This window comes from Eschrichtius robustus, chromosome X, assembly GCF_028021215.1.
Source record: "Eschrichtius robustus isolate mEscRob2 chromosome X, mEscRob2.pri, whole genome shotgun sequence".
In the NCBI taxonomy this organism is placed as follows: Eukaryota; Metazoa; Chordata; class Mammalia; order Artiodactyla; family Eschrichtiidae; genus Eschrichtius; species Eschrichtius robustus.
The window spans coordinates 729,845-754,959 of NC_090845.1; the positions used below are offsets into that span (position 1 = coordinate 729,845).

The window sequence follows — 25,115 nt, forward strand, 5'->3', positions numbered from 1 at the left end:
TTTGCTGAATTTATTAGTTCCAACAGTTTTTTTGTGGAATCTTTAGGGTTTTCTACATGTAAAATCCTATCATCTACAAACAGATAATTTTACTTCTTTCTTTCCAATTTGGATACCTTTTTCTTGCCTCCTTGCTCTGGCTAGGACTTGCAGTACTCTGTTTAGGTTTCCTTTTTTTTTTTAAATTAATTTATTTATTTTTGGCTGCGTTGGGTCTTCATTGCTGTGCGTGGACTTTTCTCTAGTTGCGGCAAGTGGGGGCTACTCTTCATGGCGGCGTGCGGGCGTCTCATTGTGGTGGCTTCTCTTGTTGTGGAGCACAGGCTCTAGGCACGTGGGCTTCAGTGGTTGTGGCAGAAGGGCTCAGTAGTTGTGGCTCGCGGTCTCTACGGCGCAGGCTCAGTAGTTGTGGCTCATGGGCATAGTTGCTCTGTGGCATGTGGGGTCTTCCTGGACTAGGGCTCGAACCCATGTCCCCTGCATTGGCAGGGGAATTCTTAACCACTGCGCAACCAGGGAAGTCCAGTACTCTGTTGAATAGAGGTGGCAAAAGTGGACATCCTTGTCTTACTCCTGATCTTAGAGGAGAAGTTTTCAGTCTTTCACCGCTGAGTTTAATCTACTGTGGTTTTTCATATTTCGCTTTTATTGTGTTGAGGTAGTTTCCTTGTATTCCTAGTTTTTTTTTTTCTAATCATGAAAAGGTGTTGAATTTGGTTGAGTGCTTTTTCTGCATCGATTGAGATGATCATGTGGTTTTGTCCCTTAATTCTGTTGTTGTGGTATCTTATTTTGATTTTGCATGTTGAACCGTCTTTGTAATCCAGGCATAAATCTCACTTGGTCATGGTGTATAATTCTTTTAATATGTTGCTGAATTTGATGTACTAGTATTTTTGCATCAGTGTTCATAAGAGATATTCATCTGTAGTTTCCTTTTCTTGTAGTGTCTTTGAGTTTGGAATCATGGCAATGCTGGCTTCATAGAATGAGTTAGGAAGTGTTGCTTCTTCTTATACGTTTGGAGAAGTTTGAGAAGGATTGGTATTAGTTCTTTAAGTATTTGGGTAGAATTCACCAGTCAAGCCATCAGATCCAGTGCTTTTCTTTGGGGAGATTTTTGATTACTGATTGCATCTCCTATTAGTTATAGTGCTATTCAGATTTTCTACTTCTTTGTGACTTAGTCTTGGTAGGTTTTGTGTTTCTAGGATTTTTCTATTTCATCTAGTTATTCCATTTGTTGGTGTACGATTATCCTTAGTACCGTCTTAGAATCCTTTTTTATTTTTTCTGTAGAATTGGTAGTAATGTTCCCACTTTCATAATTCTGATTTTAGTAATTTGAGTCTTCACGCTGTTTTCCTTAGTCCACCTAGCTTTGGGTTTGTCAACTCTGTTGATCTATTTGAAGAACCAACTTTTAGTTTCATTGATTTTTCTTCTATTGTTTTTCTCTTGTCTATTTTATTAATCTCTGCTCTAATCTTTATTATTTCCTTCTTTTTGCTAGCTCTGGATTTCATTTTTTTCTTGGCAGTTCCTTAACTTATAAAGTGATGTTGCTGACTTGAGATCTTTCTTGTTTTTTAGTGAAAGCATTTACAGCTATAAATTTCTCCTTAGCACTACTTTCCCTGCATCTCATAAGTGTCAGTATCTTATGTGTTCATTTTAATTCATCTCTAAATATTTTCTAATTTCCCTTGTGATTTCTTCTTTGATCCATTGATTATTTACATGTGTGTTGTTTAATTTCCACAGTTTTGTGAATTTTCTGGTTTTCCTTCTGTTACTGATTTCTCACTTTATCCCTCGTTGTCAGAGAAGATAACTTTGTATGATAGCTATCTTTTTCAATCTATGGAGACTTAATTTGTGGCCTAACATATGGTATATCCTGGAAAATGTCCCTTGTGCACATAAGTGGAAGGTGTGTGCTGTTGTTTTGGGCTAGAGAGTTCAGTATTTGCCTGTTAACCTAGTTGGTTTGTTGAGTTCATTTCCCTTTTCACCACTTATACTCTGTCTGGTCGTCCCATTCCCGAGAAGAGGGTATTGAAGCCACGAACTATTTCTGTAGAGCACTGTCTGTTTCCCCTTTCAGTTCCATCAACATGGTATATCTCATTGTTTCTTAAGATGTTACTTGATATTTTCATCAAAGTCTTGTAGTTTTCAGCCCACAGATCCTATACCTATTTTGTTAGAATGATACCTAAGAATTTACTTTTTAGGGTGCTCTTCTAAATGGCGCTGTTTTTTAAGTTTCAGTTTCCAGTTTTTCATTGCTCGTTTATAGAAATATGACTGATTTCTTTATACTGACCGACCTTGTATCCTGCGGCCTTGCTAAATTCAGTTTTGAGTTTGAGGAGACTTTTTAGTTACATTCTTCGGGATGTTCTGCGTAGCCCATTATGTCATCAGCAAATAGAGGTGACTTTATTTGTTCTTTCCCAGTCTTATTGGGCCTTTCATTTCCTTCTCTCCCTTCCACTGACTAGGACTCTGGGACACAGTGGAGTAGGAGCAGACATCCCTGCCCTGTTCTTGGCCCAGTGCACGTGTGGTGTGGACCTACATCCCCTCCTGGGAAGGAAGGAGACTGGTGCCTGCAGTGCTCGCTGGTGCTCGAGGGTGGCCCTGCCAGCCACACGGAGCAACTTTTACCTTTGGCCTCAACTTGTCCTGTTAGCATCTCAGGAGTGGGTTAAAACTGAGAGATACAGGGCTTCCCAGGTGGCGCAGTGGTTGAGAATCCGCCTGCCAATGCAGGGGACACGGGTTCGAGCCCTGGTCTGGGAAGATCCCACATGCCGCGGAGCGACTAGGCCCGTGAGCCACAATTGCTGAGCCTGCGCGTCTGGAGCCTGTGCTCCGCAACAAGAGAGGCCGCGACAGTGAGAGGCCCGCGCACCGCGATGAAGAGTGGCCCCCGCTTGCCGCAAATGGAGAAAGCCCTGGCACAGAAACGAAGACCCAACACAGCCATAAATAAAAAAAAAAAAAAAAAAAATTTAAAAAAAAACCCAAAAAACTGAGAGATACAAAAGGCATTTTCTGCAGTATTATGTATAACAGCAGTAAATGTCCCAAGGGGGAGTGGTGGTTAACTGAGTTACATCCAGGGCTGGGGGGCCAGGTAGCAGCAGACAAGGTGTTGAAGAACTTCAAGATGTTTTATTTGAAATCATTTCAGACTCACAGAAAAGTTGCAAAATTAGTAGAAAAAGTGAGCGTATACCCTTCCCCCCGATTCCTCACGTTAGTTATCATACACACGTGCATCATTTTAACCTGTGTGTGTGTGTGTGTGTGTGTGTGTACACTTGTCGTTTTATTTTCCTGAAGACACTTGGGAGCGTGCAGCTGAGGTGAGGTCCCTTCCGTGTACTTGAGTCAGCGGCGCTTCCTTCAGGCAAGATCAGGGGCCTGTCGCAATGAGGTTGTTGGCGGCAGGGAGCCACCTGGGCTCAGCACTGTAGCCCGTGGACATTGGCCACAGTCTGCGGGGAAGGCCACAGTCCTGTCGGGCAGCTGTGTCCACATGTGACCCCTGGTTTCTGCTGTCGCGACCGTACCCCCAGGTTGCACCATCTCCAGGCGTGACCCCTGGGTTCCACCATGACCCCGGGTTCCGCCATGATTCCAGGCTCTGTGGCCCCGCGAGGCTGCGGTGGTCTCGACCCCTCCTGCCAGACCCCTAGGCTGTGCCCTCCCCGGAAGCGCAGGGAGAGCGGTTCCCTGCCTGTGTTTTGTGGTCTCACTCATCCCACAGGACTTCTGTCCCTGGTTGCTGGCCTGAGTTCCCTGTCTCCATCCTGGGTCCTGACGGGTGGGGTGATGGGTGCCCTGTAACCCTGCAGACAGGGTTGGGGGACAGGTCTCCACCCCTCCAGGCATGCACGTGGGCCTCCCTGGACGCTGGTGGTTCATGGCCATGGTGGCAGGTCAAGGACCCCGGCTGTCAGGCTGTGGCAGGGACACGGGCGGGGAAGCCCCCATGGAGGCTGGAGGCTGTGATCTCCCCTCAGGGCCCAGGGAGGATCAGAAAGCCTGGCTGAGGCCCCGCCTGCAGACCATGTCCCCTCCCCCGACCCCAGGTGGGGTGTTCGGTCCCCTGTCCCCAGAGCCAGTGTCTCGTCACGTGTACCTAATCGTTCACATTCACAGGTGTGCTCACCGCTGCCTGTCGCCCCCAGGCCACGTGGGTCGAGTCCTATGAGGAGGTCGGAGTCGCCCTGCTGGCCCTCATCAGCCGGTCCAGGGCTGCCGCTGCGAAGGGGAGCCTCGCACGGGGGCTTCCTGACGTCCTTCACACTCGAGTCCTGAGCCGCGCTCTCCTGCCCAGTCAGGCTCCAAGAGACCAGGCGGGCTCGGACCTCTTCGAGGGGCTGGCTTAGGTAAGGGGCTGGCCTGTTTTCTGGGCAACGTTATCTGGTATCTCAGAGGGAAGGGGGACCGTGTCCACCCAGGGACAGAGACGTCCACGTCCTGACCCCAGGGCCTCAGGACGTGACCTCATTTGGAAGTAGGGCCTGGTCGTGTAAGTAGGTGAGACGGGGGCCTTAGGGTGGCCCCAGTCCTGTGTGACTGCGTCCTTGTAAGATGAGCGGAGACACAGACACGGAGGGGAAGCCACGTGAAGATGAAGGCAGAGACGGGAGGGATGCGGCCACGAGCCCAGGGATGCCTGGAGCGCCCAGAAGCTGGAAGAGGCAGGAGGGACCCTCCCCTGGAGCCTCTGCACTTTCCAGTGAGACAGCTACCATGAGTGGGCCTGAACCAAAGGCAGCACTGTGGCCCTGACCAGTCTGTCTTGCCCGCGTGGCGCCCTGGGGAGTGGCTCTCACAGGACGCGGAGACGTCCTGGACGTTGCTTCACAATGTCACAGGACGTTGGCTTCACATGAGACCGTAGGACGCTGGTCCTGAAAACAGGCCCGTCTCACCCTTCCTCCTGGGCTCTGGTCTCACGGGGTACTGGACACCGTGTGGGGCTGGGCTTTCAGCCTCTGCACAGGACCCCTGGGTGTTGCTTAAAAGTGCAGGTTACACCCCAAGAATGACGGAAGGTGAAATTCTCACCTGTCTCTGTGGATCAGACTGCTCCAGGGGCCTCGTGTGAGTGGGATCACACAGGCTTTGTCCTTTTGTGTCTGGCTTATGTCACTGAGCACAGTGCCCTCAGGGTCAGCCACGCTGTAGCCTGTGTGAGAATTCCCTTCCTTTTTAGGCTGAATACCATTCCTCTGTGTGGATGGACCATGTTTTGGTTCTCTGTTCACCCATCAATGGACACAGGTAGTATGTACATTAATTCCTCATGTCTCATAATATTCAGGGACTAACTCGCTCAGTGCAGCCCCAACTCGGATGGGCCACCTCCTTTTTCCTCACGGGGTCCCGACGCCCGGTCAGGTGGGTTCATTCTAGCCAGACTTGGCATCAGGAGGGGGTTTTGACACCCCGCATTGGGTCTCCTTCCTGTGAGACCCTGTGCTTTTTTTTTTTTAAACATCTTTATTGGTGTATAATTGCTTTACAATGGTGTGTCAGTTTCTGCTGTACAACAAAGTGAATCAGCTATACATATACATATATCCCCGTATCTCCTCCCTCTTGCGTCTCCCTCCCACCCTCCTCTATCCCACCCCTCTAGGTGGTCACAGAGCACCGAGCTCATCTCCCTGTGCTATGCGGCTGCTTCCCACTAGCTATCTGTTTTACATTTGGTAGAGTATATATGTCCATGCCACTCTCTCACTTCGTCCCAGCTTACCCTTCCCCCTCCCCGTGTCCTCAAGTCCATTTTCTATGTTTGTGTCTTTATTCCTGTCCTGCCCTTAGGTTCTTCAGAACCATTTTCTTTTTTTCAGATTCCACATATATGTGTTAGCATATGGTGCTTGTTTTTCTCTTTCTAACTTCATTCTGTGTGACAGACTCTAGGTCCATCCAGCTCACTACAAATAACTCAATTTCGTTCCTTTTTATGGCTGAGTAATATTCCATTGTGTATCTGTGCCACATCTTCTTTATCCATTCATCTGTCGATGGACACTTAGGTTGCTTCCATGTCCTGGCTATTGTAAATAGAGCTGCAATGGACAGTGCAATGGTACATGACTCTTTTGGAATTATGGTTTTCTCTGGGTATACGCCCAGGATTGGGATGGCTGGGTCGTATGGTAGTTCTATTTTTAGTTTTTTAAGGAACCTCCATCCTGTTCTCCATAGTGGCTGTATCAATTTACATTCCCACCAACAGTGCAAGAGGGTTCCCTTTTCTCCACACCCTCTCCAGCATTTGTTGTTTGTAGATTTTCTGATGATGCCCTTTCTAACTGGTGTGAGGTGATAGCTCATTGTAGTTTTGATTTGCACTTCTCTAATAATTAGTGATGCTGAGCAGCTTTTCATGTGCTTCTTGGCCATCTGTATGTCTTCTTTGGAGAAATGTCTATTTAGATCTTCTGCCCATTTTTGGATGGGGTTGTTTGTTTTTTTAATATTGAGCTGCATGAGCTGTTTATATATTTTGGGGATTAATCCTTTGTCCGTTGATTCGTTTGCAAATATTTTCTCCCCTTCTGAGGGTTGTCTTTTCATCTTGTTTGTAGTTTCCTTTGCTTTGCACTTCTAAGTTTCATTAGGTCCCATTTGTTTGTTTTTATTTCCATTACTCTAGGAGGTGGACCAAAAAAAGATCTTGCTGTGATTTATGTCAAAGAGAGTTCTTCCCATGTTTTCTTCTAGGAGTGTTATACTGTCTGGTCTTACATTTAGGTCTCCAATCCATTTTGAGTTTATTTTTGTGTATGAGTGTTCTAATTTCATTCTTTTACATGTAGCTGTCCAGTTTTCCCAGCACCACTTATTGAAGAGACTGTCTTTTCTCCATTGTATATCCTTGCCTCCTTTGTCATAGTTTAGTTGACCATAGGTGCGTGGGTTTATCTCTGGGCTTTCTATCCTGTTCCATTGATCTATATTTCTGGTTTTGTGCCAGTACCATATTGTCTTGATTACTGTAGCTTTGTAGTATAGTCTGAAGTCAGGGAGTCTGATTCCTCCAGCTCCGTTTTTTTCCCTCAAGACTCAGCTTTGGCTGTTCAGGGTGTCTTGTGTCTCCATACAAATTTTAAGATTTTTTTGTTCCAGTTCTGTAAAAAAATGCCATTGATAATTTGATAGGGATTGCATTGAATCTGTAGATTGCTTTGGGTAGTATAATCATTTTCACAATATTGATTCTTCCAATCCAAGGACATGGTATATCTCTCCATCTGTTGGTAACATCTTTAATTTCTTTCATCACTGTCTTATAGTTTTTTGCATACAGGTCTTTTGTCTCCCTAGGTAGGTTTATTCCTAGGTATTTTATTCTTTTTGTTGCAGTGGTAAATGGAAGTGTTTCCTTAATTTCTCTTTCAGATTTTTCATCATTAGTGTATAGGAATGCAAGAGATTTCTGTGCATTAATTTTGTATCCTGCAACTTTACCAAATTCATTGATTAGCTCTTGTAGTTTTCTAGTGGCATCTTTAGGATTCTCTGTGTGTACTATCATGTCATCTGCAAACAGTGACAGTTTTACTTCTTCTTTTCCAATTTGTATTCCTTTTATTTCTTTTTCTTCTCTGACTGCCGTGGCTAGGACTTCCAAAGCTATGTTGAATAATAGTGGTGAGAGTGGACATCCTTGTCTTGTTCCTGATCTTAGAGGAAATGCTGTCAGTTTTTCACCATTGAGAATGATGTTTGCTGTGGGTTTGTCGTATATGGCCTTTATTATGTTGAGGTAGGCTCCTCTCTGCCCACATTCTGGAGAGTTTTATCAAACATGGGTGTTGAATTTTGTCAAAAGCTTTTTCTGCATCTGTTGAGATGATCATATGGTTTTTATTCTTCAATTTGTTAATATGGTGTATCAACATTGATTGATTTGTGTATATTGAAGAATCCTTGCATCCCTGGGATGAATCCCACTCGATCATAGTGTATGATCCTATTAATGTGTTGTTGGATTCTGTTTGCTAGTATTTTGTTGAGGGTTTTTGCATCTATATTTATCAGTGATATTGGTCTGTAATTTTCTTTTTTTGTAGCATCTTTGTCTGGTTTTGGTATCAGGGTGATGGTGGCCTCATAGAATGAGTCTGGGAGTGTTCCTTCCTCTGCAATTTTTTGGAAGAGTTTGAGAAGGATGGGTGTTAGCTCTTCTCTAAATGTTTGATAGAATTCACCTGTGAAGCCATCTGGTCCTGGGCTTTTGTTTGTTGGAAGATTTTTAATCACAGTTTCAATGTCATTACTTTTGATTGGTCTGTTCACATTTTCTGTTTCTTCCTGGTTCAGTCTTGGAAGGTTATACCTTTCTAAGAATTTGTCCATTTCTTCCAGGTTGTCCATTTTATTGGCATAGAGTTGCTTGTAGTAGTCCCTTAGGATGCTTTGTATTTCTGCCGTGTCTGTTGTAACTTCTCCTTTTTCATTTCTAATTTTATTGATTTGAGTCCTCTCCTTCTTTTTCTTGATGAGTCTGGCTAACGGTTTATCGATTTTGTTTATCTTCTCAAAGAACCAGCTTCTGGTTTTATTGATCTTTGCTGTTGTTCTCTTTGTTTCTCTTTCATTTATTTCTGCTCTGATAGTTCTGATTTCTTTCCTTCTGCTAACTTTCGGTTTTCTTTGTTCTTCTTCCTCTAGTTCCTTTAGGTGTAAGGTTAGATTGTTTACTTGAGATTTTTCTTGTTTCTTGAGGTAGGATCGTATTGCTATAAACTTCCCCCTTAGAGCTGCTTTTGCTGCATCCCATAGGTTTTGGATCATCGTGTTTTCATTGTCATTTGTCTCTAGGTATTTTTTGATTTCCTCTTTGATTTCTTCAGTGATCTCTTGGTTATTTAGTAACGTATTGTTTAGCCTCCATGTGTTTGTGTTTTTTACGTTTTTTTCCCCTGTAATTGATTTCTAATCTCATAGCGTTGTGGTCGGAAAAGATGCGTGATATGATTTCAATTTTCTTAAATTTAGTGAGGCTTGATTTGTGACCCAAGATGTGATCTGTCCTGGAGAATGTTCCGTGCACCCTTGAGAAGAAAGTGTAATCTGCTGTTTTTGGATGGGATGTCCTATAAATATCAATTAAATCTATTTGGTCTATTGTGTCATTTAAAGCTTGTGTTTCCTTATTAATTTTCTGTTTGGATGATCTGTCCATTGGTGTAAGTGAGGTGTTAAAGTCCCCACTATTATTGTGTTACTGTCGATTTCCTCTTTTATAGCTGTTAGCAGTTGCCTTATGTACTGAGGTGCTCCCATGTTGGGTGCGTATGTATTTATAATTGTTATACCTTCTTCTTGGGTTGATCCCTTGATCATTATGTAGTGTCCTTCCTTGTCTCTTGTAACATGCTTTATTTTAAAGCCTATATTATCTGATATGAGTACTGCTACTCCAGCTCTCTTTTGATTTCAATTTGCATGGAATATCTTTTTCCATCCCCTCACTTTCAGTCTGTATGTGTCCCTAGGTCTGAAGTGAGTGTCTTGTAGACAGCATATATATGGGTCTTGTTTTTGTATCCATTCAGCGAGCCTGTGTCTTTTGGTTGGAGCATTTAATCCGTTCATGTTTAAGGTAATTATCGATATGTATACTCCTATTACCATTTTCTTAATTGTTTTGCGTTTGTTTTTGTAGGTCCTTTTCTTCTCTTGTGTTTCCCATTTGTTGTAGAGCTGGTTTGGTGGTGCTGAATTCTCTTAGCTTTTGCTTGTCTGTAAAGCTTTTGATTTCTCCATCGAATCTGAATGAGATCCTTGCCGGGTAGAGTAATCTTGGTTGTAGATTTTTCTCTTTCATCACTTTAAATGTGTCATGCCACTCCCTTCTGGCTTGCAAAGTTTCTGCTGAGAAATCAGCTGTTAACCTTATGGGAGTTCCCTTGTATGTTATTTGTCGTTTTTCCCTTGCTGCTTTCAATAATTTTTCTTTGTCTTTAATTTTTGCCAATTTGATTACTGTGTGTCTCGGCATGTTTCTCCTTGGGTTTATCCTGTATGGGACTCACTGCACTTCCTGGACTTGGGTGGCTATTTCCTTTCCCATGTTAGGGACGTTTTCAACTATAATCTCTTCAAATGTTTTCTCGGGTCCTTTCTCTCTCTCTTCTCCTTCTGGGACCCCTTTAATGCGAATGTTGTTGCGTTTAATGTTGTCCCAGAGGTCTCTTAGGCTGTCTTCATTTCTTTTCATTCTTTTTTCTCTATTCTGTTCCACAACAGTGAATTCCGCCATTCTGTCTTCCAGGTCACTTATCCGTTCTTCTGCCTCAATTATTCTGCTATTGATTCCTTCTAGTGTAGTTTTCGTTTCAGTTATTGTATTGTTCATCTCTGTTTGTTTGTTCTTTAATTCTTCTGGGTCTTTGTTAAACATTTCTTGCATCTTCTCGATCTTTGCCTCCATTCTTTTTCCGAGGTCCTGGATCATCTTCACTATCATTATTCTGAAATCTTTCTCTGGAAGGTTGCCTATCTCCACTCCATTTAGTTGTTTTTCTGGGGTTTTATCTTGTTCCTTCATCTGGTACATAGCCCTCTGCCTTTTCATCTTGTCTGTCTTTCTGTGAATGTGGTTTTCGTTCCACAGGCTGCAGGATTGTAGTTCTTCTTGCTTCTGCTGTCTGCCCTGTGGTGGATGAGGCTATCTAAGAGGCTTGTGCAAGTTTCCTGATGGGAGGGACTGGTGGTGGGTAGAGCTGGGTGTTGCTCTGGTGGGCAGTGCTCAGTAAAACTTTAATCCACTTTTCTGCTGATGGGTGGGGCTAGGTTCCCTCCCTGTTGGTTGTTTGGCCTGAGGTAACCCAGCACTGGAGCCTACCTGGGTCTTTGGTGGGCCTAATGGTGGACTCTGGGAGGGCTCACGCCAAGGAGTACTTCCCAGAACTTCTGTTCCCAGTGTCCTTGTCCTCACGGTGAGCCACAGCCACCCCCTGCCTCTGCAGGAGACCCTCCAACACTAGCAGGTAGGTCTGGTTCAGTCTCCTATGGGGTCACTGCTCCTTCCCCTGGGTCCTGATGTACACACTACTTTGTGTGTGCCCTCCAAGAGTGGAGTCTCTGTTTCCCCCAGTCCTGTCGAAGTCCTGCAATCAAATCCCACTAGGCTTCAAAGTCTGATTCTCTAGGTATTCCTCCCCCCATTGCCAGACCCCCAGGTTGGGCAGCCTGACGTGGGGCTCAGAACCTTCACTCCAGTGGGTGGACTTCTGTGGTATAAGTGTTCTCCAGTTTGTGAGTCACCCACCCAGCAGGTATGGGATTTGATTTGATTGTGATTGCGCCCCTCCTACCGTCTCATTGTGGCTTCTCCTTTGTCTTTGGATGTGGGGTATCATTTTTGCTGAGCTCCAGTGTCTTCCTGTCGATGATTGTTCAGCAGTTAGTTGTGATTCTGGTGCTCTCGCAAGAGGGAGTGAGCGCACGTCCTTCTACTCCGCCATCTTGAACCAATCTCCTGGATTGCCTTTTATTTTGAGTTTTACTTTCGGGACGGGTTCTTCTCTGTTTTCAACTTCTGACCCCCCGGGGGCTTTTCTACAAGAGGTGAGGACACAGTCTCACCGGTTTTTTCTCCACCTTCCTTTGCTGGGTTTTCCGTGCCCCCCGGAGGCCGCCTGCACGTGGCTCAGTTCAGCTCTGGTCAGAGTGGTCGTGTAGCCTCACTGTGGCCCCCTCGCTGCCCGGGGGCCCCACCCTCCCCACGGAAGGCGCGTCCCCGGTTGAGGGCCCGGCACGGCGGCCGTGGCTTGGACCCTCTGCTGAGGGTGCATCTCGCCCCGAGGACGAGGCTCGGGGTCCAGCCTCCCCGGTGGGTGTTGGACGCGCCTCCGCGCTGGGCCAAGGCCGGGCCCGAGGGGCAGGGGGTGCTGAGGGCACCGCAGGCACAGTTAGTCTGGGGTCCAGGCAGTGCGGCTGGGCCACGGGTGGCTGTCCCCACTCTGTGACGTTCAGTTTTGGAACACAGTGGCCACCAGTGTGTGCTTAAAGTGTTGCCGTGGTAACCGTCCCTTTCTGCAACTCCCAGCATTGCCACCTCTTTGGTGACACCTTCGAGGAGACGGTGACCAAGACGAACATAACCGCAGGCTCTGAAACGCCCCATCCCTGCTCTTGCTCTTCCTGCCACAGCAGGAAGCTTGGAAGGTCTGACGGTGCCCCGCGGCCACCCAGCCGGGGCGTGAAGTCACGGTGAGTCGCCGGGGCCTGAGGACGGCGGGGACACGCCGGGGTCACCTGCTGCCTCCTTAGAAATCACCCGCCCTGGTCTGCAGTGTGTCCTCGGCTGCGCATGGGCACAGGGAATCCTGGTGTCCTGTCCTGTCGGGCAGTGGTTACAGCAGACGGGGCGGCTGTAACATCAGACGTTTGTCTCTTGTCCTGGAGGCTGGACTCTGAGACCAGGGTGCCAGCGGGTCAGGTTCTGGAGAGGCCTCTTCTGGGCCGGGTCATAGGCGGCCCCTTCTGTGTCCTCACAGGGCGGAGGGGAAGCTCTGTCCTGAGTCTTACGAGGACTCTGACCCCATCATGGGGCCGCACGCGTGTGACGTCATTAACCCCGATCACCTCCCAAGCCCTCACCTCCTAATCCTGTCCCACCGGCGGGTTAGGGGCTCCACACGTGGATTTGGGGGGACATGCACACTGAGTCCATCCCATGTGGCTTATGAAGTCAGCCCCACCTTAGGGACGTTGGCCTTTGTGTCCTGTCCCTGAGGACAGGAGGAGGGGATGGGAGGAAGCGGCCCCGGTGTGTCATTGGGATATGTGACAGGTCGGGGGTGGCACATGGAGGGGGGGGGGTCTCGCCCTGTTGCCCAGGCTGGGGAGCAACCTGTGGTTCTGTGTTGGGCTGGACTGTCCCCGGGGTGGGGGGCGGCTTTCCCAGCTGAGCCCGGGACCTTCCTGCCGTCTGCAGGAACCCCAGGGCATCTCAGTAGCCGGGTGAGGGCAGCACTTACCTACAGGTGCTTCTGCGTCTGCCGGGGACAGGCGTCCCTCAGCCCGGGGCGTCTGGGCAGTTCCTGCAGCTGCCTGCTCTCTGGTCAGGCTGCAGACTGTCCCCTCCGTAGACCCGCCCACTTGGGCACCCCCGCACACCCGACCTTGGCCCATCCTTACACAGGGTACGAGGGAGGGCCCCGTGCGTGAGCTTCGTGTTGAGTTTGGGGACTTGTGCTGCCGACGGTGACACGGGGAGGGGTCTCCCCGTCCCCCGGGGTGGGCATCTATCTGTCCTCTGTCTCATCTGAGCTGTCACGTTGTCATGACAGCGTGCGAGCGAGGTTGGTTTTCTGATTCTTCGTCTTCGTGGAAGAGTTGACCCCAGAATCGTGGCGTCCGGAATGTGGCGAGTGGCTGTCTCACGCTGGGTTGTGTTTCCTCGTCTGTTTCCCTCGCCAACACCCCTGCCTTCACATCGGGGGTTACTCACAAGTGTCGGCAGATTCTCTGATGAGCCCGCCTTGAATCGGGGCCAACCTGGTCTCGGTCCCGAAAGCGTGTCGGGGGAGGCGGTGCTGTTCTTCTCGCCTCGTCCACTCGTCGGGGCTCGGCGCCGTGTCTGAGCCCCGGTACGGACGGCCTGCAGCGCCCGGGCCTCAGGCTTTCTGCTGCTGCCGCGGATTCTCCCCCCTTGGGGGTTGACCCCCTGCCCCTCGCGCGCTGCGGCGGTTTCTCAGGAAGGGCCGGGACGGAGCCCCTCTCGGAGCGTGAGCGCTGGGCGGGCGTTCCCGGCCGGCACGGGTCCTTCAGGACCCAGGGCTGCGCACGGACCAGGTGCCCAGCTTCCCCTGGACAACCGTCGGACGCCTTTTACCCTCCCCATCCTGCAGGGACGTGGCGACCAGCCTCCCCTTTTCTGCAGTTTCTGAGATCCTCACACGCAGGTTTCACGTTAGGTTTCCTGCAGTTTGCTCCTGGGCGGGAACGGCCTCGTTTCTTCCTCGTTGTGGAGCAGCCCGAGACGTCCAGACGATCCCCAAATTCCAGGAACCGAGAGTCCAAAGTTGGCGGCCACGTCGGGCTCCACACGTGCCCTTCTCTCTTGGTAATGAATCGTGAGCGTCTCCCCTGGTCAGCGGGTTTCCGTCCGGTCGTCGTGCTGAAAGGCTGTGAGGGCGTCCGTGGACCGGAGGTGACGTGGCCGGTGCGGGTGTAGCTGGATGTAGGCAGACCCTGCCCCCAGCATCTCGGCCGTGGATCAGTGGCCTCCGTGTGTGTGTGTTGCTGTGGTTCTGTGCCCCCCCCCCCCGGCCCCGTGAGTGTCCCCAGCCTCAGGGGTCCCCGTTCACCTGCACTGCATCAGCCTGTGGGTCACCCTTCCCTCGACCACACGCCTGTTTCCCGGGACCCTGTCATTATTTTGCCTCTGGGGGAGGCGGAGGTGGGGAGGCTCTTCCGGATTCTTCTCTGGATTGTCTTGAACCTGGGTCACCTGGGGAGGGGGCTCTGCCCTGCTGTCTTGGTTGACAACCCGATCCAGACACCGGCCCACTCCCCTGAAGTATGGGGGCCGGGGGAGGCCCCAGGCAGATACGGGGTCCAAACCCCTGCGGCTCGGCTCAGACCTGGGTCACAAGCCTGTGGGTGTGGCCACGGTGCACAGAGGTTTTCCAGCCTCTGTTGAGGGTGAGGAACCCCACACCCTTCCCCTGGAAGGAAAGGGGGTGTCAAGGCCACGATGGCTTCTCTTGGTAAAACATGCAGATACGGATCCCCAGAGCCGGGACACCGCCTCCTCCCACCCCTGCAGGTTCACCCGGACCCTGGCATATTGGGTGCCCCCAGACCGCCCACCCCTGCACATGGGAGGGCCCCCTGACCCTGCACTGGGAAGGTCTCTCAGACCCCTGCACATGGGAGGTGCCCCCTGACACCCCCACGCGTCCTTGGACACATACGGCCTGGGCAGCGACCCCACGGAGTGCATTTGCATCCCCTGCTACTCCACGGGCTGCTGGCTCACAGCCTGGTGCTTACGCCACCCACCGGGTGCACAGGTACGCTTAGGTCCCGCCCCTCTGCCTGAGCCCCGCCCACTTCTCTGAGCTCCGGTTCCCCCCATCAGAGCTCTGCCAAGTCCTGAGCCCCGCCCTAGCAGTCCCGCCCCTCCTCTGGACCCGCCCCGGCTCTAAGCCTCACCCCTCCACCTGAGCCCCGCCCACTTCTCTGAGCTCTAAGTCCTGAGCCCCGCCCACACCTGGCCCCGCCCCTCCGGGCCCATCCCTGTATAAGCCCCGCCCTCTCCCTGAGCCCCGCCCCCAGGGATGGGCAGGCCTTTGCCTTCCCGGAGGCCCGAGGCCCCGGAGCTCCAGGTGAAGGACGGAAGGACAGAGGAGGACCATAGCCGCCAGCGCGTCCCCAGCCTCGGCGTCCTGCTCCTGCTCGCCCAGTTCCGCAGGATCCCGGCAGAGCGTGAGTGCCCGGGCCGCGCTGTGGCGAGGAGGGCCGGGGGGGTTCCCGCGGGGCGGGGCGCTCCCCCGCCCCCGAGCCTCCGTGTCCCCGCACGGCGTCCTCGCCGCTGTGAGCGTGGGGAGGGGGCACAGGTGGGCTCCTGGGGGGTCCCCTCCCGCGTCCCCGTCCCCATCCAGGTACCCTGTTGCTGCAGGCTCGCCCACTAGTGGAACTTCTTCCCCGAGGGCGTGCAGGCCTTGGGGGAGGGGGGCGCGGAGCCTGTCGACAACCCGTCGCCGCCCCCAAGGGGTCTGTGGGGAGGTGGGGGGGGCGGGGGGTGAGAGGCGGGCGTCCTCGGAACAGGGAGCGGCCTCGGGGGGGGGGGGGGGGAAGCAGCAGCCCCGCTGTGCCACCGCGGCTGACCACTCCTGCCACTGCAGAGCTGCCCGCGGGACGAGCTCCACCTGGACCCCCGGCCGGCACCTCCGTGGTCGGCGGGGAACCCAGAACCATCTGCAGGGTCCCCGGTCCAGCAGGTGAGGCGTCCCCTGTGTTGTGGGTACTGGGGGGCAGTGAGGGAGCAGGTGGGACTCTGCAGCCGCTGGGGTCTCCCAGGTGAGACCTGAGCCCAGCGTGGGGATGGGAGGGGCCCCTGGGCAGTCAGCACCGGGGATCCAGGCCCTGGTCCCAGTGACCCGGGGCCACCATGTGCACCATCACCAGCGGCTGGCTGGTTGTCAGGTGGCCCAGGCCCCGCTGAGCCACCCCAGGTGCTCTGATACCCCAGGCGTAGACTGGGGCTCACTCGGGTGCCTCAGGAGTGCGCCCAGGCCCGCATGGCTCAGGCCAGTGGGTCGGGGGCGCCCTGGGGTCCTGGCGTCCCTCCTGACTCCGGGCTGGGGCAGTGCTGCCGGAGCCCCGGTGAGTGTGGGCCTGGGACGGCCCTTTAGGAGCCGAGGTGCCCCCCTCCGGGGCACCTTGTGCAGACCCCACGTGGTCAGTGCACCAGCCCGGGGGAGCTCTGGGCGGGAGTGCGGCTGGCCTTGCCCCCAGCCGTCTTCACAGCCCCAACAGCTGTGGCAGGTGAGGGTCCCCCGTTTGCCTTCTGGGGACTTGCCAAACTGTCCCTAACTGACTGGGAACCACCCTGTGGGCGGCCAGGCTGACCTCTGGCCCCGTATTTGTCGGTCCCGGGCCCTAACGTTTGTGCATCCGTCCACGTGTCCTGAGCACCTGTCCTGTCTGTCTGTCCGCAGGGCGGGTCTGACTGAAGGCGAGCCACCCCAGCTGGAGCTCACGTTGGCAGTTCCTCCCCCACTGCCAGGTGCCCAGGGGCCAGCGTGTGCCGATGACCCAGGCCTCGGGGCCCCCAGGCTGCGGGGCGGGTGACGGCGGCCCCTGCCCAGGACAGGGCTGTGTGACCATCAACTGGGGAGTCGCCTGCCCACAGCCTCCTCAGTGGCCAGTCGCCGTGCCCGGCTGGGAAGGCAGGTGCCAGAGCCGGCCCTGCTCCCGTCTGAGGGGCTCGGCCCTGTGTGGTCCCACGTGGTCTGGCTCTGCGGGGGGCCGGCTCCTCCTCTCGGCTGCCGGCCCTGCCGTGGGCGCGTCTTCTGTCCAGCGCCGCGGGCCCAGCTGCAGGGTGGACGGACTCATTCCCTGAGGTCTGCTCAGCGCCCAGACCTTAGACGACCTGTCCCTGGCCTGGGCAAGGGGACGCTCGTCGGCCACCTCCCCCTGGACACGTGGGGCCGCGCCCTCCCCTCAAGTCTCAGGTTGGTGCCGACTCAGCCGTGCCGGACCCGGGCTTGGCCCGAGCGGCGTGGAGGGTGGGCATCGGGGCCTCCCTGGGGTGTCTGTGGGGAAGGCTCGCGCCCCGTCACGCACAGATCAGAAGTGACCACGGGGGGGAGCGGCCACCCGGGCCCACCGTGGCCGGAGGGTCAGGCTGCGAGAGCCCCGGGGCCCAGGGCCTGGGACCTGCGCCCCTGGCTCCTTGCCCTGAGGGCCTCCACACCCTGCGGTCTCCCCGCAGTGACACCACCGTCTGTCCCCACGTCCCTCTGTGACCTGCGTTCGGAATCCCCGGCCGCTCTGTCCGTTTTTGTCCCAAGGTGAGCCTGGGGCTGAAAATCCTTAAATTCTTTATTTGAAAATACAAACGTGATCTCATAAAACGTTTTTAAACTGCTCTGCACAGCAAATAAAGCTCAACTTTACATATTCTGTACATTGACACAAAAAAAAAACAGTAAAAGATGATATGCTGAGGTGGGCGCTCCCTCTGGGGGAGAAGCTGCGGCCAGGACAGTGGCCCCTGCGGGGGCGCCCGCGGGACAGAGGCGCCGGGGCTCCTGGAATGTTCCTGACGGCCACACCCCGCCCCGAAGTCAGCGCACCTCCACGACCGCAGGCAGATCTCCTGGGTGGCGCCTGGGAGCCGCTCAGCCAGACGACGCGAGTCTGCAAACACCTACACTTGGAAGCTGGACAGCGGGGCCGAGGTCGCCCTGCCTGCCGGGGACGCTGGGGCGCGCGTGTCCTCGCCGCCAGGCCGGGCTGGGGCTCTCGCACGCGCAGCGGCTGCTCCGGGGCGGGTGGGGCCCCCCTCAGTGACCGTCTCTGGCCAGCTTCTGTGCTGAATAAATAAGAACGTCTCTCCATACAAACGCACTTCACTTTCTGTAAAAGAGCTCCACGAGCACACCGTTCTGTTCCCGAGGCAGAGGCCGCGTTCACGCCCCACGGAGGCCACAGGTCACGAGGGCGGCAGGTCGTCATCTCCGCACTCGTACTCATACAGCTCGACGGCGCCCAGGCCGGTTGGCACCTCGAAGAAGGGCCTCTGGGCCAGCGGAGACCGCAGCGCGCCCAGCTTCTGGTCCACGGGGCTGAGCTCCGCCTCGTACCTGCAGGGAGGGGCTTGGTGAGGACGCGGGCGGGCGCGCCCCCCACCTGTGCTCCCCCACGGCCGGAGGCGCTGCTGGCAGACCCCCGACGCGTGAGCGCAGGACCGCCACGCCGACGGCCTCCTTGCTGAGTCCTGCCCGCGGGGAAAACAGGCACGCCCCCCACCCAAACTCCTCCCGAGGGCGGGAGGAGGCACCCTCACTGTTGCAGGAGGCCGTGACCCCGACTCCAGGATGGTTGCCAGGAGGCCCGGGTGACCCCGGTGCCAAAGCAGGGCACAGTGTCCCAAGAAACTGCAAGTAATCGCTGCAGCAGAATCCAAGAACAAACAAGAAGGCCCACGTACCGTGACCAGGTTTGTCACGGGAAGGCAAGGCCGGTTCAACCACGAGAACCATGCCGTATCTGTGTCGGCAGACGACAGGCGAGGGGCCACCTGGGCAAGGCAGCTGACAAAGTGCAGGATTCAGAGTCTCCGCGAACGGCAGTGAAGCGGAGTGTCCGCAGGCTGGGGAAGCACGTGGGCGGAAGCATCCCACAGCAGCGCCGCGCTTCCCGGGCAGCGGGGGACTCCACGCCTGACGTGGGATCAAGGCCAGGCCGTCTCCCGTCACCACTTTGATTCAGCACCGTGCTGGGTGGTGGAGGAACCACCACAAGATGAATAAACCGTATTTCTCTACATCACCAGTGAACCGCTGGGATGGAGACCTCAGCAGGACCGCTTCAATACCAAACACGATGACGTACTCAAGTACAAATCTCACAAAACACGTGTAAGATCCATACACTGAAAACTACACAGCACTGGCAGGAGAAGTCAGAGGCCTAAATAAACGGAAAGAGTGCTTGCGGGTCAGGAAGCTCGATGTCACTAAGGCGTCACTGTCCCCAGAGCGCTCGTTCCTTCCTCAGAGTCTCAGCTTAATATTGTGTAGAGACAAGCTTGTTCATAAACGTCCACGTCAAAACAAAGGAACCAGCACAGCCGACACCACGCTGAAGCATGCGGGGTCTCACCACGCAGAGGCCGGGTTACCTCGCAGCTGCAGGAAGCACAGCCCGGTGGGCGGCCAGAGGCCAGCCACACCGGTCACGGGACAGACGGTCCCGAGACCAACTCACAGGTGGTCACCTGGTCACGGTGCCAAGTCTCACCACGTAGAGACCCGGCTCAGCCCAGTAAACGTCCCCCAGGCGCTTCCTGGACAGTCAGGCCGACTCTACGATTCACACAGAAGCCACAGCAACCGGAGTGACCCAGACGATTCTGAGCAAGACCAGCGTCAGAGGCCTCGCTACGTGATCACTGCCGCACCCCGAGGCCACGGCAGGCGAGACGGCGTTGCACTGGGGGCCGGACAGAGACAAGCGTCAATAGAACCGAAGGAGCTCACAGACAGACCCACAGACACGGTCAATTGATTCTCAACAGAGATGCCGATCTGGTGGCCTTGCATTACACTGGACATCCACGTGCATAAAAAATAACCTGGACCAGACCCCATGCCCCGCAGGGGAGGTCCCTCAGAGCAGATCACAGACCCAGCGTAAAGTGGAAAACGCTGCAACTTCCAGGAGAGTCTCTGTGGCTTTGGATTAGGCAATCATTTCTTACACGTGACACCAAAGCCCAGCCCATAAAGACAAAGTGACAAATGGCAGTTCATCAAAGTTCAGAGCGTCTCCTCCGTGATACACAAGGTTAGGAGAAGGAAAAGATACACCACAAACCGCGAGGAAATACAAGTTCCCTCTCTCCTGAAGGGCTTGTATCCAGAAGACGTAAAGAACCCCTGAGACTCGATCAGAAGGAAACAAATAACCCACGATGGGGAACAGACAGAAGACACGGCCCTTCACCAGAAAAGGGCAACAAGGACAGCTAAAGCTGGGACGCAATCCTGCTGCACACGTCCGAGTGGCCACAATTAAAAAAACAAACCAACCGTAACCACGGCAGAGCCGGCGAGGATGCGGAGCGGCGGGAACGCACGCCCGACACCGGCGGGGACGCAAAGTGGCGCAGCCACGTGGGAAGATGGGTGGGCGGCTCGTGGAGGTGACCCGGAACCTCCCGCCCAGGCTCTGAGCCAGGAGACGAGCGCTTACAGCCCCACGAAACCAGCTCGCACGTCTCAACCGCGCAGCCGTCCACGCGTGCCCAGGCCCGAAGCAACGGACACCAGCAAGCAAGCGTCCATCGCCAGTGAGGACGCGGCCAGGTGTGAAGCGGCCCAACCTCCTGACGCGCCCAGGGACGCGCGGGGCTCTGAGAGGCCGCGTGCTGAGAGCAAAGGCGGGCGTGAAGGGGCTGGGGGATTCCACCTCTGTGACCTTCTGGAAAAGGCCAAACACCTGGACCAAAGACAGGCCCTGAGGGTGGGCGGGGTCCGGGGTGACAGGCGTGCTCACCCTCCCGCCCACTCTGAACCCCCTCGGACCCCTGGGCAGGCAGCGCCGCGGTCAGCAAGCTGAAGCCCCCTCCTCAGAGGCGGAGGGTGACCGTCAGGCCCCGGGCTCCACTGCCACCCGTGCGCCACACACACGAGGAGCCGTGCCAGCCCCGGCCCTGGTGCCGAGCAGCCACGGCAGGGGAAGAGGCAGGCGGGGAGGCTCTGGGCGGGACCGGGTGGGGGTCCGAGCCCGTCAGGGACCCAGGCATGAACGCTGGACCCCAACCCTCCTCTACCGCAAGACTGCTTTCAAGCCTGAGGACCGAGGCCCTGGGGGAGACGCGCAGTCCCCGGCCCCGGCCCCCCTCACCTGTCCACACCCGCCAGCCACGGGGGAGGAGGGACGTCGTCGGCAGGCGCGCCCACTGAGCTACAACCACGCTCCCTGACAGGAAGCCCCACGAGGGGCTGCCCAGCCGGCTCCCCCGGCCACCCTTCTGCAGGGGTGGGCTCTGCGCCCCTCAAGCTGCCTGCCGGTCCCACCCCCGAGGGCGAGGAAACTCGGGAGATGGCACACGGGACCCCGGAGGACCCTGTGTGGAGCCGGGGAAGGGCCTGACTCAGCAGGAAGCCCTCCCGGGGCCAGGGCGGCGTGAGGCCGGGCGGTCGGGAGCGGGGTGAGCGCCCGGGGACAGGGTGGGGGGCTGCGGGCCCGGCCTCCACGGGTCCCTGTTCTCGGGGTGGGGTGGCGGCAGGTGGAGCGGAGCAGGCGTCTCTTGCCTGCAGGCTCCTCGGGCTGTGACATGGGGGGAGTGTCCCCGTCCCCCCAGCTGGCCGTCCCCGTGTCCCGGGCCCCCGTTCCCCCCAGCTGGCCGTCCCCGCGTCCCGGGCCCCCGTCCCCCCACCTGCGTCCCCGCATCCCGGGCCCCCGTTCCCCCCAGCTGGCCGTCCCCGCGTCCTGGGCCCCCGTTTCCCCCAGCTGGCCGTCCCCGCGTCCCGGGCCCCCGTTCCCCCCAGCTGGCCGTCCCCGCGTCCTGGGCCCCCGTCCCCCCACCTGCGTCCCCGCATCCCGGGCCCCCGTTCCCCCCAGCTGGCCGTCCCCGCGTCCCGGGCCCCCGTGTCCCCGCCGCGCCCTTACTCGTCGTCCCAGGGCTCCCCCACGGCCTCCTCAGCCACCAGGATGTCGTACTCCTCGGCGGCGTACCTCTCCCAGTCGGACATCTCGGGGCCCTCGTTCTCGCTCTCCTGCAGGAAGCATGCGCGTCGTGTCACACGGGTGGGGGGGGGGGGAGGGGACCCGGAGGTGCCCCCGCGCCCCGCCCACCCTGAACAGGGAGACCTGCTCTCCTGCGGGAAGCACGCGTGTCGTGTCACCCGGGGGGGGTGGGGACCCGGAGGTGCCCCCGCGCCCCGCGCCCCGCTCACCCTGAACAGGGAGACCTGCTCTCTCTGCTCGTGGTCCAGGTACTTCTCGATGTTGAAGAAGGTGTCGAAGAAGACGCTGGCCAGCTTGCACTTCTTCAGGTCGTGAAGCGTGATCCTCCCTGCGGCAAGGGCGGCACGTGAGCTCACGCGGCTCCCACGTACGCCCAGGAGCCGCGTCCCCTCCGTGCGTGCGTAACGACGGGCCTCAGGACCCAGCGCCCCCCGCCGCGAGCCAGGCCACGGGTGTGGGCACAAGCCCGGGGGACGGGGTGGGCGGGAGACAGGGCCCGACGCAGTGAGGGCCGCGCGCGAGTCACCTGAGGGCGGGACCCGAGCTGCCCTGGACCCGCGGACACGGGGCAGGAGCCCCTAAGCCAGGGCAGGAAGGCCCAGGCCACCGTGGCCCCCGGTGACGACACCTGAGACCAGGGTGCAGGACACGGACGCACGACACCGACTGAGGCGGGTGGGTCCGGGCAGAGCCAGCCTCTGACCCTGGAAGGTGTCCTGGGCGCCCCTGGACGGATGCACCTGGTGGGCTCCCGGCTCCCACACCCACCAAACACACCCCGGGGGCCCCAGCACAGGGCCGGACGAGGGGGAGCCGAGGGCGGGGGGCCCTCTGAAGTGCCCACACCGGGCGTCCCGGGCTTGGGCTCCCCACGTGGGCCGTGAAGGAGCACAGGCACCGGGCCATGGGGGTGTCCCTGTCTCACGGGGGGACCCCGCCCCCTGGCATCACCTTCGCTCTGGGGCTTCACCAGGTCCAGCATCTGGCACAGGCAGTCCTCAAAGGGCAGGGCCTCGATGGCCACGCTGTCCAGCCGGCGGCACTGCTCCTCATAGAAGTACTCCAGCTCGTACACGGACAGCACCCCGTCCCCATCCAGGTCCATGCAGCGGAACCAGTACTCAATGCTGTGACGCCAGGCCACGGTCAGCATGGCCGCCCAGCACGGACCCCAGCACCCGGGGACCCTCCCCCAGTGCGAGCCCCGCCTGGGACAGACGCCAGCACCCGGGGACCCCTCCCCCAGCGCGAGCCCCGCCTGGGACAGACGCCAGCACCCGGGGACCCCTCCCCCAGCGCGAGCCCCGCCTGGGACAGACGCCACCACCCGGGGACCCCTCCCCCAGCGCGAGCCCCGCCTGGGACAGACGCCACCACCCAGACGCCCCTCCCGCAGCGCGAGCCCCGCCTGGGACAGACGCCAGCACCCGGGGACCCCTCCCGCAGTGCGAGCCCCGCCTGTGTCTGACCTTGCCCAGGTGGATCACGGAGGGGGAAGCACCCTCGCTCGGGGGTGACCACCAGCCCCTGCTTCTAAGTGTTCTAGCAAGTGGGGCAGAGAGCAGCTGCCAGATACTCACCTGGTCGGGGTTTTCTTGTCTTCCTCGGAGATCAAGAACCAGACAAAGTCAGCGTAGCTTATTTTTCCTTCTTTCTGCACTTTTCTCCCTCTGGATTCAGGGCCGGAACGGAGAGACAAAGACTGCGTCAGGCAGCAGCGGCCTGAGGCGGGGTCCCCGCCCACCTCCCCCGGGGCGCGGGGAACCCTGCACCCGGCCCAGTCCTGCACCCTTGGTTCCTACTCGGGACAAGGCCTGAGAGAGACCACGTGACCCGGAGGAGGGTCCCTGGGGCCCAGCTGGGGCAGGAGCAGCCGCCGTGGTCACAGCCGCCTCACAGCCTCAGGGGCAGGGGCCTGTGCCCCCCGACTCACGACCTCGTGGCAAAGGTGTGTACGCGAGTCCCTAACTCGCGACCTCATGCGACGATGGCGTGTCCCTTACACGTGACCTCATGTGAGTGGCATGTGACCCGGACTCGTGACCTCGTGTAACAAAGGTGTGTCCCCGACTCGTGGCCTCGTGTGACAAAGGTGTGTACGCGTGTCCCTAACTCACGACCTCGTGTGACGATGGCACACGCTCCCAGAGCACGGCCACCTCACATCAGGAGCGAATGAGTCAGACCCGGATGCGCGTGCGGAACCGCAGCCCAAACCCCGACGAGAGCGGCTGGGACGCACCGCGTCACGGCTCCGGAGAAGATCCTCTCGATCATCTTGGTGGATATGGCTGCAAAAGAGGAAGCCGGCCGTGAGCCCCGCACGCTGCTCCTGGCCCAGCGTCGCAGCCGTGCGGGCTCAGGTCTGAAGGCCGAGACCCGAGCCCGGTCAGGCGGAACCCTCGGGACCGAACCTCCTGCTCCCGGCCTCCCTCAGCGCTGCCCGGCGCGTTCCAGTCCCGGACCTGAGCCCAGAGCAAAGCAGAGTGAAGAGCTGGCCCAGGGGCCCCAAGACAGAGCGGGCGGTAAAGGCAGGACGCACACGTCCACCCTCTCGGAGGCTCTGCCTCCAAACACTCAGTTGTTGTGATCAGCACACAAATGCATCCAACCCGCCGGCAACTAAGAGGATGGAAGAGTGAAAGACACCAAATCAGTCGGCTGGGGATGCCATGATGAAACACCGCAGACGGGGCGGCTTAAACGGCACACGTTATTTCTCCCCCAGTCCCGGAGGCTGCAGTCTGAGATCCAAGGGTCAGCAGGGCTGGTCCCTCCCGAGGCCTCTCTCCTGGGCGTGTAGACGGCCCTCTCCTCCCTGTGTCCTCACAGGGCTGTCCCTGTGTGTGTGTCTGGGCCCTGATCTCCTCTTCTTATAAGGACACCTGTCCTGTGGGATCAGGACCCACCCTAGTGACCTCATTGTACCTTCATCCCCTCTTTGAAGGCCTCATCTCCAAATACTGTCACATCCTGAGGTCCCGGGGGTCAGGGCTTCATTGTGTAAATTTCGGGGACACTTTTCAGCCCATACCCAAGATCTATAACCACAAAAATGGGGAAATAAAGACCAAGTGTCTTTTCCCCCAAATCGTCCTGCCTCAATGAAAGTCACCTCTATTGGGAAA

General features: G+C 56.3%; 1 protein-coding gene across 1 annotated transcript in view; it reads right to left on the reverse strand.

Annotated features, from left to right (window-relative positions):
* Positions 1-17,596: 17,596 nt before the first annotated feature.
* The window catches only part of PPP2R3B (protein phosphatase 2 regulatory subunit B''beta), a 64,147-nt gene continuing 56,628 nt past the window's right edge, over positions 17,597-25,115 (reverse strand). The window contains exons 8-13 of the mRNA XM_068533722.1: positions 24,230-24,278; positions 23,568-23,657; positions 22,939-23,114; positions 22,197-22,315; positions 21,910-22,016; positions 17,597-18,374 (exon numbers count right to left, since the gene is read on the reverse strand). Of these exons, the coding sequence (XP_068389823.1) occupies positions 18,224-18,374; positions 21,910-22,016; positions 22,197-22,315; positions 22,939-23,114; positions 23,568-23,657; positions 24,230-24,278 (692 nt within the window). The 3' untranslated portion in view covers positions 17,597-18,223. The remainder of the gene's footprint in view (positions 18,375-21,909; positions 22,017-22,196; positions 22,316-22,938; positions 23,115-23,567; positions 23,658-24,229; positions 24,279-25,115) is intronic.